Here is a 15,903-nt window from a genome sequence, read left to right on the forward strand (position 1 = left end):
AATTAACAAATTAAGTCATGTAATTGTGGGTGTTTCTTATTAATGAAAATAATGGCGATAGAAGAATTGAAAATAAGAATAAAAAAGGTTAGCATCATTATTGATATTGGTGTAGATTTAGCCTAACCTTGTCATCGATTCGTCAAATCTATATCAAATAAAACACTTTCAAACATTTAATGTCACGTGTTCACGTGTTCCATTTACCTGGTAACAGCTTTCCTACAAGGTCCACTGAACCTCTTGACTCTGTTCGAACCGTTCCACAAACAGGTTGCTGTGGTATTCTATTTTCCTCCTCATCCACATCGGAAATGTCGTCACTTTCTACGTCATCATAAACACCGTCTTTCTCCATTGCAAGAAGTTCGTTTGTAAGCATGTCTTCAGCTCGAACATTTGGTTCTAAATATATAACACATGTTCTAAATATAGCACGTGCTTTTTATGAAATACTTCTAACTTCCGGTAAAATGTATTAAAAAAAGAAAATATAATAAAAAAAATACCAATTTTTTTTTTTAATCTCCAAATTGCATGCTGTTATAAGCAAATGTAATATATTTGACTTATATTATTATATTTTTATTCTTAAAAAAATGTCATTAAACTGAAAATCGGAGTTTCATTATTTTTTAGTTCATCATTGTTTCAATAAAACTGAACATCAAAACAACTTTCTGGCCAATTTTATCATTAATGAAGTTATAATAATAGTGACTTTATATTTTGTATGAAAAAAAATCGTTATAGTTTTCTTTGAAGAAAATGGAAACTGACGATCTACATGTATAGTAATTGTGTAATATTATACATGTAAAATGTTTCAATAATTTATTTAAAGCATGTTTGATGCTTATTTAATCAATAAATCGGCATCGGATGAGAAATAACTTGTTATATAAGAAGTTAAACGTAAATCGAGGGGTACTTTGTCTTCCACACAAAATATAAAGTCACTATTTTTATAACTTTACTGACGTCAAAATAAGTCAAAAAGCACAGCAGTTGGTTCTGCTATATAGCCAAGCCAATGAGTAACGTCGAAAAATGTAACAGCATCGTAACAATAATACAGTTTTTTAGACATAAATATAAAATAACCGGATGGATGTGGGAGGGGGTGAGGGCTTAATGGGCCTTTAAACGTTGGATAGGCAAATGTATTACTAATAGGCCACTATTTAAACATACAAACGTATTATTATTACCGAAGAACTTACCTCCTATTAAGGGAGGCGGTCCCGACTCGTCTACGTCACCTAGAATTGAAATTTAACAACTTATATGAAATTTGTTATTCCTGCATATTCCTCACATAGCCATTAACTTGCTAGCGACAACTGATTCTACCCAGTGCAGACCATGATCGACCGATACATATGTGCAACCCAATCCGTCTGATCATAGTCTGCACTGTTCACTATTTAGTCAGAAATTATTTTGAAATGTTCCCTACAAATGATTAACGGTATTGTCCAGACTTAAATATAGGCCAATTCATTTTGGATATCCATCGTTGTTAAAGTTAAAATGAACTAAGTTATGTTTATTTTCGATTTTTTGTTTTGTTTTGTTTTTTAAAAAAACAAATGACTGTATTTTCCGTCAAACGTTAAAAATGATATTTTATCAAGAATTTAAAATAGAGGTCAGCTACGAGAAAATCGTGCATTTTTAGCCTTTAAACGTGATAACTTAATATTTCAAAAATCTCAAGTATGTCTTCAATTAATTTTATCATTACAACGTTTAAAAATGTATCTTTATATACATTTCAAATATACCAGGACTTCTTTGCTGTTTCATAAACCAATTGCTCATTGCAAGAATGACTTACGCTTTTTCCTGGCGTTGCAAAGTCCGCAGAAATTCTGACAATGAGCTTTGGCCCAGGGTTTGTACTCGGTACACATACTGCTTCCATATCCCGCACAGTTGCCCTCCTGGTCCTTGCAACCTGAAAGGTCAAAGCAAAATCAGACGTCATTGTTTTCTAAAAAAATGACGTCAGAAAAAAAATGACGTTAGAATAACTTTGCTTGCAAACATGAAAAATTTCAATGAAAACTAGTCCAATGTTATTCCGATCTACTATCGTGAGCTCTTTCTCTTTCATAATGTTGTTTTGATAGCCTTTTTTACCTCGTTTGTCTTAATTTCAGCTTTCTTTTTACAATTTTCGAGGAAATTATAACTAAAATTCGAGCAAATCATTTTTCGGGACAATAATTCAGTAGTATAGAGGGTTTTCATGCATAAATCTGGATCTCTCAAACCAAATATCTTTAAATCAACCACATACTTTACTGCTTATAATTTTGGAGAATTTGAAAAGAAATTAGAACATTTTATATATTAAAGTGAATTGGTCGATAATAGAAGATCTGTAATAACACGAATAATTATGTTGATAGTATTCAGTATCATAATGTGAAAACAAAACACACACTAATAATGTACACGGATGCTGTTTGTAAGTGGTGGATAAATCATCCAACATGATTTATAAATATTTATTACATGTATATGATCTATCAATAGCTTTAAAATGACTTTCTCCGATGCAATTTTTTGTGTAAAAAATAACTTAAAATTTGCCCATTGTATACCAATCCACTTTAAGCCATTATTTCAGTGACACATTAACACAGCTTACTCCTTGTACATCAGTCAAAGAATTCAAAAAGAAAACCAAAATCTAACCAGATAGAAAGAAATAAGTAAGAAAACTGAAGAAAAACTTTACTTCCTGTGTGATTTGAACCCATGCCCTACGAAAGCACTACTTCATCTATGCAAAAGTAATATCTTACAGAAAGAAGATCTAATACCTTAAAAATAAAATGTATCACTAGAAAAAGGTGGTCACACACATTTTACCATTATACTAATAAAGCAAAACGCATTTATCAGGATAATCTTGTAAGCATGTATAATATGTACACAAGTTAAACCCAACATTCCATGCAGTAGATTATTTTGACTTGTTATCCATAACTGTATCTGACTCCAAGGTCTTTTAAAGGCCCTGGTTAAACTTATAATAACACAAATAATAATTTTTTAGACTTAAACAGTGTCATAATAATTGATCATTCTAAAATGCCATGCAGTACATTCAAACACAGACTTCCAGAAAAGAAAACACAAGAAAAAATAGACATACTCAGAATTGTCCAAAAAATAAATAAAAATAAATAATAAAATAGAATGAAATAAAATCAACACTAGCGACAACATGTATTTAACCTTGACATAGTCCACAATAACGACGACAATGTTTTTGTGCAAACTCCTTCATTTGACATACGGTACTTCCGTAGGCGTCACAGTCTGCCGTATTTTCACACGTGTTGCTGTTTCCTTTTTTTTTGTAACAAAAACTTCATTAAGTTCAAAACCGCAAAACCACGTGGTATATGACATCATTTTTGAAGATATGGCGATCAGTATTATTACATGTATTATTTCATTCGTAAAATATGTATTAATTCTAGGCTTATTAAGGGAAAAACTGTTTTCCACATCGCGTGCACTATTCCCAATTAAGACATAAGATATTTAGTGAAGTTATCTTTTCCAGATGAAGCCGGTTAGTTCCTTCATGCGATGCCTTAAAATGGCGTCGCTTTCCACTTAATATAATTACTCTATAGCTGTTTTATATAATTACACAAAACATTTATGCCTTAAAAATTGACTGATGGAATTCTAAATATAAAGATTGAAATCTCTTACAAGGAAACCAAAAACCTACCTAGAATATGCCCGATCTACACTTAATTAAAATAATTAAGATTGCGCTCTATTTTGTAGTTTTCCGCATGTATTTGATGATGTGATGTTAAACATTATACATGTTTTATATAAGCCCCTATCACGCAATTTGCATTTTTACGTATCTTCTGTAATGCCAAACATTCATTCGACATAGGTATCTGCAACGCTAACCCAAAAAACATTGTTTACGGAAATTAACGGAGTTGGTCTTATATTAAAAGCGGGCAGAATGTTTTAAAATATCATAAGCTTACCGGAGTTTGTAGCTGATATCTCGCATAAGTTGCAGAATTTTTTGCAATGGCTCTTTGCCCATGGCGCATACTCAGTACAAACACTTTTCCCATAACCGGCACAGTTTTCTGTATCCAGACAATTGGCGTCCACTGCTGGGGCTTTTGTTGTGGTACCTGATTCTATAAATAGTAACAAAATGGTGGTAACTGGTTCAATAAATAGTAACAAAATGGCGGTAATTGATTCTATAAATAGTAACAAATTTGTGGTTACTAATTCTATAAATAGTAACAAAATGGTGGTAACTGGTTTTATAAAAAGTGACAAAATGGGGGTACCTGATTCTATATATAGTAACAAAATGATAGAACTTGATTCTATAAATAGTTACAAAATGATAAATTATGCCGAGTACAGCCCTTTCTTGAAGGTAATGTTACTTATAGTTACACATTTAAAGACTACATGGTAGCTGTGTTTACGTTTTTATTTCATTTTTTCCCCAAAAGTTGTCGTTTTCTTGGATGAACTTGTATTCTAATGATGGTCCAACCTTCCAAAAATACAAAAAAAAAAACTAAACGACAACTTTCATAAGTCAGTGTGGAAGTAACAACACATATATCCGTAGGTTAGTTTTATGCAAAATCTTTATGAAAGAGCAAGAAACTAACCGCAATATCCACAATATTTCTTGCAATGATTTTTCGCCCATGCTACATATGATCCGCTGGTACAGAATCCTGCTGAATACTGGTTACAGTTGTCTATCTCATCCTTACAGTTAGGATCATAATCTGATTTGTTAAAATGTAAATGTAATGAGATTATACTGTAAATGTAATGTATGTGATGCAAATGTAATGTACACGTTATGTAATGTTGATAGGAAAGTAAATGTAATGATATTGCAATGTAAATGTAATACATGTAATGTAAATGTAATGACATTGTAATGAAAATGTAAGGAGATTGTACTGTAAAAATATACTGTAAATATAATGTAAACGTTATGTAATATAAATAGAAATGTAATGTAAATGTAATGATATTGCAATGAAAATGTAATAAAATTATAATGTAAATGTAATGATTGTGCAATGTAAATGTGATAATATTGTAATGTAAATGTAATGATATTACCATGTAAATGTAATAATATGTAATGTAAATGCAATTTCGTTGTAATGGAAGTGTAATGTAATACCTTTGTAAAAGAAATGTATTGAGAATGTAATGTAAATGTAATGAGATTGTACTATCAATGTAGTGTAAATGCAATGTAAACGTTATAAAATGTAAATATACAATGCACATATATAGAATGTTAAATAATGTAAATATAATGTATCTATAAAGTCAATGAATAAATGTAAATTTAATGTGATGTGACATACAAAGTTAAACAATGCAATTTTACTTGGCATGCTCTAAACAATGTTGTTGATATTCAATATGATTTACTGAAATTGTACTATCATTTTACCAATTTAAATGTATTTACAAACAATATGATATTTTTTGTTCTGTTTACAGACACTTCTGAGTTATTTTTCTGAAAATGGATACTATTTCATAACAAGACGAAAGTAAAAGAGTTAAAACGGAAATGTCCGACTGTTTGACTTACCGCTCGGATTTTCAACGCAGACACCGCATGACTTCATACAATTGTCTCGTGCCCATGATTTATACGAGCCCGTGCATACAGCGTCTCCGTATGATTTAAAGCACTCGTTGACCTTATCTTTACAACTAGCGCCACCTACAAACATTGTCAATACACAATAGAATGCTTAAACTACAAAGGATTTTTTTTTTGCAATATTATTGGACAATGCACTCATAAATGAAATATTTCCTGACAAAAATGTGTTTTTTAATACAAAAAATAAATACATAAAAAATGAATAAATGAATGAATGAATGAATGAATGAATGAATGAATGAATGAATGAATGAATGAATTAATTAATTAAAAAAAACTAAAAAAAAGTTACACCCAACAATTAAATAGCAACCCCATCCCCACACAAAAAAGATAGAACAATGCTTATAACCTAAAGAAAATTACACTTAATGTAAACATTATTTGTGATTATGGTAGAAAAATGTAAATAAAGTGGTAATTTGATTTCCATACAAATACATTAACTCACTTATATCAGTACGACATGGTTTTTCTAGGCAGTAATCTTGTGTAGCGGGTTTATCTCCAGCTAGGCAGTTCGAGTCAGTTATCGGGGAGTTCGAGCTCGCACTTGTGTAACATTTAACTGCTCGAGTCTTCAAACCTTGACCGCATGAATCCGAACACTGATAAAGAGCATATTGAAAGTAGAATTAGAATTCTGTCCTGCGTTTAAAGCACAAGACATATTAGTTTAGATCTACGTCCAAAATTACGGTATCTATGACTACGTGAGTAATAAAAGTCTATATTCTTTCCGTGATTTGTTGTTATGTCTGGTAACATAATCATTTGAGCCGCGTCACGACAAAACCAACATACTGGGTTTGCGACCAGCATGGATCCAGACCAGCGTGCGCAAGCTGATCAGGATCCATGCCGTTTCGCTTACAAACCCTATAGCAAGAAGAGAAACTGATAGCGAACAGCATGGATCCTGATCACACTGCGCAGATGCACAGGCTGGTCTGGATCCATGCTTGTCGCAAACCCATTATGTTGGTTTTGTCGTGACGCGGCTCATTTATTGTATTACATACATTCAATTACAGAACAATTTATTTTAAAAGATATTAAAAAAGTTTGACGTATTCAATATTGTTAACAATTTTCATAGACAAAGGTATACGTGCAAATCTCTGTTAATTGTTTTTTTTAATTTAATTGATAAGTTATATATTTGAATGTTGTAAGCGATTATTTGAATCGCTTGAGAGTATTTGATATAAGCGACTTACTGCAGACCACGCCCCTGTTTTCCAGACGGCAGGACACGCGCCTGTGTTACAAGTTGATGACCTCCCGGGCTTTACCTGACCGTGACATCGGCTTGCAGATAATACCTACAAACATTTCATAAACATCATGTTATAACTAACAGATTTTCTGATGTGTACAAGTAATATTTTAGCACGTATATCGTTTTTATTTCTAAAGAAATATTTATGAGATCTATTATCCTACAAAATTTAATGTTGTTATCATTTGTACATTCTGAGTTATGTCCCGGACAAGAAATCTGCAACGGACCGACCGACGTCCAGCTGACTCCAGTATACCCCTTAAACTTCGTTTGTGGAGGGTATAAAAAAGTTTGAAGTCTCAGTTGTGATATGAATAAGGAAATTATTGCCAGGGCGATCTTGATTTTTTTATCAGAATGCTAACCACTTTCATTTTGTTGTCATTATGGGCAGCCTTGAAAATATATTTCTGCCTACAACGGCAGTTTTTTCGCTTCGAATGGGCTAGTTTGGACGCCTCTAAAAACCAACTTTTTCCGTTTTTTTCAGCAGCTTTCAGTTTTAACCTGCTCAAAATATTTTATGAAATTAGATGACGAATCCAAAATTACGTGAACGCATCTCCAGTCAATGGACAGCAAGTCTATAGCAATGAAAATGAAAATCAGTATAACTTTTCAGGTTCTGTGACTGCCATCACTGGCGTCGGTAAAACGGTTTGTACATCACGGGGAAGGAACTGCTACACTGAGGAGGGAGTTGTAATGATAACTTGTCAGGAGTTCTTCTGATAACTCTCTTTTTCAAGATGAAAATTACCATACTATGGACGTGTGTTTCTTCGGTATATACCAGAGTTTTCCGACGAACTCCGTGACAGTTATCATAAGGACTCCTGATAAGTTATCATAAGAAATTCATCCCTCGTGTAGCAGTTCCTCCTGCCAATAAATACACCACGAACGTCAATATGCTCTCAACGTTTTGACGACTTAACAATGGATCAATGACGCCATATATCACGTGTTTACCTTTTCTACATTATTGTTTTCCTCCACGCACTCGACTGTTCTTTGACGAGTTCCCCCACCACATGACTTGCTACATGTACCCCATTGCGTGGCCCTCCACCTATAATACAAGTCCACAAATCTCAATCACGCGATTAAAGCCGTCTAAATGACGTCACCGGAAGTACTTCGGACAAATGCTTTTAATTGTCACATATTATTCATTTAAGTAAAAAAATACCAATAAAAATACAATCGCTATTTTTTTTAAATGAATTAAAGGAAAAAGAATTATGATTAGCGCTAGCGTCTATTACAGCTATAAAAGGAATAAATGTATGAATTTTAAAATATTGGCATACAGCATCAAAATTGTATCGCACTAAATACACAGTTGGCCCGGTGTTGGTAGATTTTCTATATTTTAATTTTAATTATATAAACATAAATAATGAGTAACTTTGACAGATTACCTTGGTGGACAAGCGTGGGTGTTGCATGGATGTATCGTTTCCCCCGGTTTATCGTGTATATTACAGTTGAAGTCATCTACTGTCCCAGACACGCTGCTTTCGCACGTGATGATAGGCGTCTGATGTCCTAAGAACGAGAAAATGACGTCATGAAACAATACTTGACATAATCTTCAGGTCACGATTTGAGAGATGCTTTCGGAATATCACATTTATATGCCCGACTTTCTATATTTAGAAATTACCAATTCGCCTAGTCATGAAACTGAAACAATTTTTAGAAACTACCATCAAAACACAGGCAACACTTTCAAGACTTTTATTGTAATGATTCATCTACTGTCGTCAATTCAAATAAACGAAATGTCATATTTTAGTTTTAAAGATACAAACGATATTATGCGGGCCACCGTGGTCTGAATTTTGTACAATATATACCTGTTCCACAGGTCTTTGTGCAAGCTCCAATTTTTGTTTTCCATAAGTATGTCACAGTTTGTGTGGTGGTCGGTATGTGGTATTCGTAATACACATCTGGATCAACGCCCACATACGGTGGTTCATATTTGCGGTATACCTTTAAAATAATGCACAAATTGTATGTTAAATAGAGTTTCATGCGAATAACATAATGCATATAACAATTTATTACACATTTGTTTTGTATATCCCGATACCATAGTTTATTTTTTTACAACCCATCTCAATATGATATTCTTTTCTTCTGTTTTATTTAGTCTTTGTCCTATTTCATCTGGAAAGAGGTCCTAGCTTTGAAAATGTCTTACCATCACCAGACTTGAGCAGCGTTTATGATATTTCAGACGAAAAGTTAGGACAAAGGCTGAATAAAACGACCATTTATTTCAAAAGCTGTATATTCCCGGATTAACATTATGCGTATCTACAAAATATCAACAAATATGTCAGTTATAAGCACGCTAATACGAAAAACAAATGCCGTAAACATATGAATTTCTCCCATAAACATTACCTGGGCTTCTATATCGGTACTAATCGGGCCTACAATTTCAATTCTTTCCGGTTTAGACTGGTATTTTATTATCACTCCTTCTCTGTTATATACACCGGACAAATGTGGCGTACTTTCCGTGAACAAGTGTTTGCCTCCAACCACCATACCTATAGTGAAATAATATAGAAGTCGAGATTAATTACATGTGCATAGTTTCGGCATTTCACTTAGTATAACCAGTCTTAAACCATTGCTGCAGGATAAATTGGTCGTTTTTGGCAGGCGGTTTCCAAAAATCAACAATGCACGGTCACTAAGATTCTTTGTTTGTCGTTTTTGTAGTATGCGGTCGTTTAGTACAGGTTGTGACATAATCTCATTTCATATCGCGTAACTGCTTGTGACAATTCATTTGAGTTTTGTTTCATAAATTGAGAAAATTGTTAAAATTCGTGAAAACGTTGTTCTATCTATTAAAGGCTGATTGTGGAAGAATTTATTACATTGTACATAGAAGGTGAATTTGTATTTTATTTTCATAAATTGTCAGACAGTTTAGAATATTTCTTTACTGCTCATAGATAAATTATTCAGAAATGACAATGGAAAAACAAATATTAAACAGTACTACGCATGACTGTAAATGACAGAATGTCATCAAGTATCTATACTTTTCGTTATTATGAGTGTCAAATTCTCTTGTAAGATCTATACTTACTTAGGTAACTTGTGTTATAGTTGCTCTGTGTTATAGTAACAAAACGTCTTCAAGTATCTATACTTTTCTATATTATTATTGTCAAATTATCTTGTAAGATCTATACTTACTAAGGTAACAGTTTATAGTTGCTCTGTGTTATAGTGACAGAATGTCTTCAAGTATCTATACTTTTCGATATTATGAGTGTCAAATTATCTTGTAAGATCTATACTTACTGAGGTAACAGTACATATTGCCTTGTGTTATAGTGACAAAACGTCTTCAAGTATCTATACTTTTCTATATTATGAGTGTCAAATTATCTTGTAAGATCTATACTTACTGAGGTAACAGTACATATTGCCTTGTGTTATAGTGACAAAACGTCTTCAAGTATCTATACTTTTCTATATTATGAGTGTCAAATTATCATGTAAGATCTATACTTACTAAGGTAACAGTACATATTGCCTTGTGTTATAGTGATCCCTGTACTTCCTTTAGGTATTTTAACGAACGTTGTAAACACTGGAAAATAATAAAGACGTTTTTAATGATGTACATGTACATAACTATTACCCTTCAAAATTGAATGTGTCTTATATTATCTGTGAAATAGATCTCTTTTATATGAAAGAAAGATTACATTTTGTTTTTACGATATCTTGGACATTTGATAAATCATCGCTATAATATTGCAATATACATACATGTAATGTATTTCTTATCTTATTAGCGAAAATATTATATTTGCAAAAGCGAGGACAAAACAATTATCTATCATACAATGACATTTTGTTTAGCACAAAAACTTAATTCTTACGGACTCTTAAATACACTTTTTTCATATGTACATGGTGAATTCTGCTTAAACCGGTCCCGCCGGGGAGGGGGGCATCGACTGTAGGCTCTTGTCACTGCCGTCGATCAACGAGTTAACACAAACCGGACTTGTAACGCGTATGGTTCCTATTTGATGTATTTTCACATATATTTTGTATTAAAATAAGTTTTTGGTACCTTTAGCTTTGCCGCCATGAAATGTTCCGGATAGTTTTTTGCACGTGTTTCCTTTACCATTGCAGAGACCACACTGGTCATACTTGTGAGCAGAATCCATGTGGCCATCACACCCAAATGCCTGTAACATGGTTGATTTATCAAATGAGTCGCGCCATGACAAAAACAACATAATGGGTTTGCGACCAGCATGGATCCAGACCAGCCTGCGCATCCGTGCAGGATGATCAGGATCCATGCTGTTCGCTATCAGTTTCTCTACTTGTTATAAGGTTTGTAAGCGAACAGCATGGATCCTGATCAGACTGCGCGGAAGCGCAGGCTGGTCTGGATCCATGCTGGTCGCAAACGCACTATGTTGGTTTTGTCATGACGTGGCTCATTTATCAAATAGTGTAGTCTTTATATAGTGTTTTCTTTGTTTTTGATTTAAAGACCAAATATGATCCAGAAATGCTTTTATTTTATTTCCCAAAACCTTCATATAATAGATTTCAGAAAGTTACTGATTGGCCAATTACGTGAAAAATCTTTTGGTTCTGGTGCCTTTTGGCAATAAGTACAATTATTAGTGATTTCGTATTTTGCATGGAAGTCAAAAACTTCTTTGTTAATATTTTGCAACTTTAATGAAAAATTATTCCACATTAAATTAAAAACTTAGTGTCTACATTTTAAGGATTACTGACCATCGACGCGTCATATTAGTATTTTGTCAAGGGATGACGTCACATTGGAAATCGCCTGCTCTTACAATAAAATTGTACGAAAAATAGATAGATCTATTACCAAAACTTGTCGGAAAAATGCAAGAAGTTTCGGTTTTATTACGACATGACCCGAGGTAAGCCGATTTGATTTTGGTTCGTCGTTCTTGGAGAACTTACTTTACAACTTCCGGCCACGCATTTTGTGAATGAGGCTGGCGTGTCTATTATACACTGCGTTCCATCCTTACTGATTCCCCTTTTAGCGAAATAGTTTGTCCCATCTGCTTGACAGTTGATTTTACAACTGTCGTCACCTGCAGCAACACAAAATATAAATACTTTTACATTATTTACATACATGTACATTGTACATTTTTATTTTATTCGAAGTGTGCTTTTGCAAACCTAAATTGATGGCAGGGTTCGGGCGCTAACTTTAATCACAGCAGTTTTGTCAGACAACTCGGAAACAGACAACTCTGGTCGGACATTCGTCATCAGCCGGGCCTTTCTGGTTGCGATCCAAAATCAAACGCAGTGGTCCCCCTTTGCTTTGCTACAAAGACCACTGCTATCACAAGTTAGTCTTTTATCAAAATAGTTATAAAATATGCTTCAGAAAAAATAACTGATTGTGATATAATTTCTTGTACATGCAACTCAAAGATAACTACATGTATTCGGTAAGAGATTGCTTAAATTGATATATTATTTTGCAGATACTTTCGGTCATGTGCTTAACGGGAAATAATGCGAAAGAAGGATTTTTGCAATCTATAGAAATTAAAAAAATTGTCTTAAATTTTATTCAATTTATGATTAAGTTTGATTTTATTCGCTTTCTTTCGAAAATGGAAGAAGAAAAGTTTGTTTTTGTCCCAAAAAAAGACATATTTTTCGACTACGATCGTGGCCTCCATTTTGAATCACGTGCCCTTTTCTTTGGTCACGTGAAGTAAGTGAATGCAGTGATTTGAGCGTAGCCAATCAAATCACTGTGAGGAGTTTGGTTGCGACAGACGCAGTGCATCGCAGTGCATCGAATAGAGCCATACCGAACCATGCCATCATTTACAATACTGCACGTTTGTACTGAAGGTTAAAAATATTATTCTGATACTTCTCTTTATATAACGAAGATTGTCATTGGCCAGTCGAGACGCTTAAACGTATCAATATATCTTAAATTTGTACTTGTACAGCAGTAAAGATTGGTTATATATGGTTTAGACAGGTTCGGTTGTTGTGCATAAAACAACTGTTTTCTGTGATAATATAACCGTTGACAGCTTGGTTAATATAACCTTACAATCGTTTATTTTTAGGTATATAACCCGTCTAAATACAATATATGAACATTTGTATTTAAATTAATGTTTTATTGCATATAAACATTGATCTGCTGGAAACGTGAAATAACCTTTCTTGATATCTATATTATGTTATATGTAAAACCTATTTCAAAAACCAGTACAATTTACAAGTTATAGTTGAACCTGATGTTTGGCATTCTTTACTTAGTTTTAATGTATATACAAAGATAAAGGTCCTATTTTCATTTAAAACTTTTAGATATTTTAAATCGATTGTAAAACTTGCTGATGTACCTATAGAGTCAGTGTTCGGTATCCAATGGTAACGATGACCTCCGATCGGATTTCCGTCGGTGGCGGAGCACTGCTGAGCCTGGAAGTCGTGCTGGGAGGTGCTGCATTCCTGCATGTTACATACTTCAGCCCTAGTCGGTGATCCCGAACATTTGCGACCTCCGTACATCGGTCTGAAAGTTATTTTTAAATAAATTATATGCATTTATACACTTCGATTAATACAAATTTATCTTGTCCCAGAATTTTGTAGACCCCATATTTGAACACTGATTAAGATCTAAGTTGAAACAAATCAGAAATTTTAATGAAAATACAATTGCACCCCGTTCAAAACGTGCATATACATGAACTATCTTTTGCTGTCATCAATTGGTATATAATTATAGTGAATAATTATTTTGTTTGGAAGTCCAAATACTACTTTAATTGTTAACATTTTGGTAAATATACGACGCATTACTGCACGCCTGGTGTCTTTAATTTTAAATTCATTATGACACATACATGTATATCGAGGTAGGAATATTAAAGGTTTATAATGCCTCGGAAATGCTATCAATTTTATTTCTCAAAACCTTTTATTTTTTGGTATTATGTTACAGTTTCCGAAAATATAGTCATTTTTTTTATATACATGAACTATCTTTTGCTGTCATCAATTTGGTATACATGTAATTATAATGAATAATTATTTTGTTTGGAAGTCCAAATACTACTTTAATTGTTAACATTTTGATAAATTTACGACGCATTACTGCAAGTTCAGTCCCACTTTCTTCAGAACTTAGACATGAAACATGTTCTAAGCTTATTATTGAAACATGTTAAAAACATGTAAGACATTTCTAAAGAATGAAAACAATACGGATTTCTGAGGCATAATGTGCCTTTAAAATATTCCTATTACGATTAGTTACAAAATCAGGAAATGCAAGAAGTTAATATCGTATATATACACACAAAATATGAGCCGTGTCACGACAAAACCAACATAATGGGTTTGCGACCAGCATCCGCGCAGTCTGATCAGGATCCATGCTGTTCGCTTACAAACCCTATAACAAGTAGTGAAACTGATAGCGAACAGCATGGATCCTGATCAGACTGCGCGGATGCGCAGGCTGGTCTGGATACATGCTGGTCGCAAACCCATTATGTTGGTTTTGTCGTGACGCGGCTCAAATGTATAATTGATAAAACACTTACTCCGGATTATTACAAAAACGTTGTCTGACCTTGACCCCACCTCCACATGACCTTGAGCACTGACTAAATGTTGTTTCCCAGTCTGACCATCCGCCGTTTACCGGCCCAGGAGAGCCGGGACCCATATCTAAACATTTTCCACCAATACACCACTGTAATTTAAAACAAAATATGATTTAACATATACCCTACCGCAGACTAAAAGTGACAAGACTTTGCCACCAGTAAAACATACTGGCCAACTTTAGATTTTTATCATTTTTTCCGATATCGGACAATTCCTAAAATGGAAGTCGCACAGGTCTTGTATCAAAATGCTTACCTTCTTTAACATTTGAATACAAAACCATCAGTATATAATAGTGGTGTTGTATTTGTTTTTAAATGCCTTCCACAAGTCAAAAGTTGACGTAACAAAAATTCTAAAAATAGGTGGAGAGAAGTCGACCTCAGTTTCGTATGGTGGCTGATTTGGTACGCTTTTGTGCGTCGTGTTGGCGCTAGCGACAAAACGACATAGCGTCAAACGGCGCGTTGTCGAACTTTCGTTTTGTAGTCCTGTCTTTAGCGCGGCACGCCATACGGCGCGTTGTCGCTATGTCGCCCTGTCGCTTGGCTTATAAGCCAATCCTTCAATTCGAACCCAACGCCAATGTGATATAGCGACAACACGCCGCACGACAACGCGCCGTTTGGCGTGCCGCGCTAGAGACAAGGCGACAGCGCCACAACGCGCTATTTGGCGCTTTGTCGTGTTGTACAAAAACTTACCAAATCAGCCACCATAGTTTCGAGATACGATAGTGCCCCGATATCTGAAATATTAGCGTGGTAAGGATTAAGAATTTGTAATATTTGTTGCTTGGCATCCTCGGTAAGCCAGGCTATTCGCCGGTATCGGTATAAAATACTTTATATAATGTATTATACAGAATGTGTACCGTGGGTTCCAGCCACATGCAATTACTCTACATGATTGTGTTCACTCTAACTACATGTATAAGTTAATCCGCTAAACATCATAACAAATATTTAGCATAGTTTGTAAAATTAAGACTTTTTTCTCATAATTATTTCACATACCTTTCTATTTCCACAATCAGTGCCGTCCATTCGTGGTGCAGAATAAATCGTACATCCGTTAGTGCCAAAATCGTGACTGGGTCTACATACAATTGCCCCACAAACGTCCTGAGAAAAACATAGCAAAAAATCTTATCAGTTATAATAAATATAGTTTCAGT

General features: G+C 33.9%; 1 protein-coding gene across 1 annotated transcript in view; it reads right to left on the reverse strand.

Moving 5' to 3' along the window:
- Nucleotides 1–15,903, reverse strand: part of LOC132713273 (A disintegrin and metalloproteinase with thrombospondin motifs 6-like) — a 34,034-nt gene that overhangs the window by 4,157 nt on the left and 13,974 nt on the right. The window contains exons 12-29 of the mRNA XM_060695788.1: nt 15,743–15,850; nt 14,660–14,811; nt 13,451–13,623; nt 12,021–12,157; nt 11,134–11,254; nt 10,564–10,641; nt 9,432–9,580; nt 8,876–9,014; nt 8,438–8,564; nt 7,986–8,085; nt 6,949–7,053; nt 6,180–6,336; nt 5,651–5,785; nt 4,695–4,817; nt 4,038–4,199; nt 1,841–1,960; nt 1,224–1,262; nt 208–405 (exon numbers count right to left, since the gene is read on the reverse strand). Coding sequence (XP_060551771.1) covers nt 208–405; nt 1,224–1,262; nt 1,841–1,960; nt 4,038–4,199; nt 4,695–4,817; nt 5,651–5,785; nt 6,180–6,336; nt 6,949–7,053; nt 7,986–8,085; nt 8,438–8,564; nt 8,876–9,014; nt 9,432–9,580; nt 10,564–10,641; nt 11,134–11,254; nt 12,021–12,157; nt 13,451–13,623; nt 14,660–14,811; nt 15,743–15,850 — 2,323 coding nt within the window. The remainder of the gene's footprint in view (nt 1–207; nt 406–1,223; nt 1,263–1,840; nt 1,961–4,037; nt 4,200–4,694; nt 4,818–5,650; nt 5,786–6,179; nt 6,337–6,948; nt 7,054–7,985; nt 8,086–8,437; nt 8,565–8,875; nt 9,015–9,431; nt 9,581–10,563; nt 10,642–11,133; nt 11,255–12,020; nt 12,158–13,450; nt 13,624–14,659; nt 14,812–15,742; nt 15,851–15,903) is intronic.

The sequence above is a fragment of the Ruditapes philippinarum genome, unplaced genomic scaffold, assembly GCF_026571515.1.
Source record: "Ruditapes philippinarum isolate M1 unplaced genomic scaffold, ASM2657151v2 ctg3816_1_1_1_1, whole genome shotgun sequence".
Lineage (NCBI taxonomy): Eukaryota > Metazoa > Mollusca > Bivalvia > Venerida > Veneridae > Ruditapes > Ruditapes philippinarum.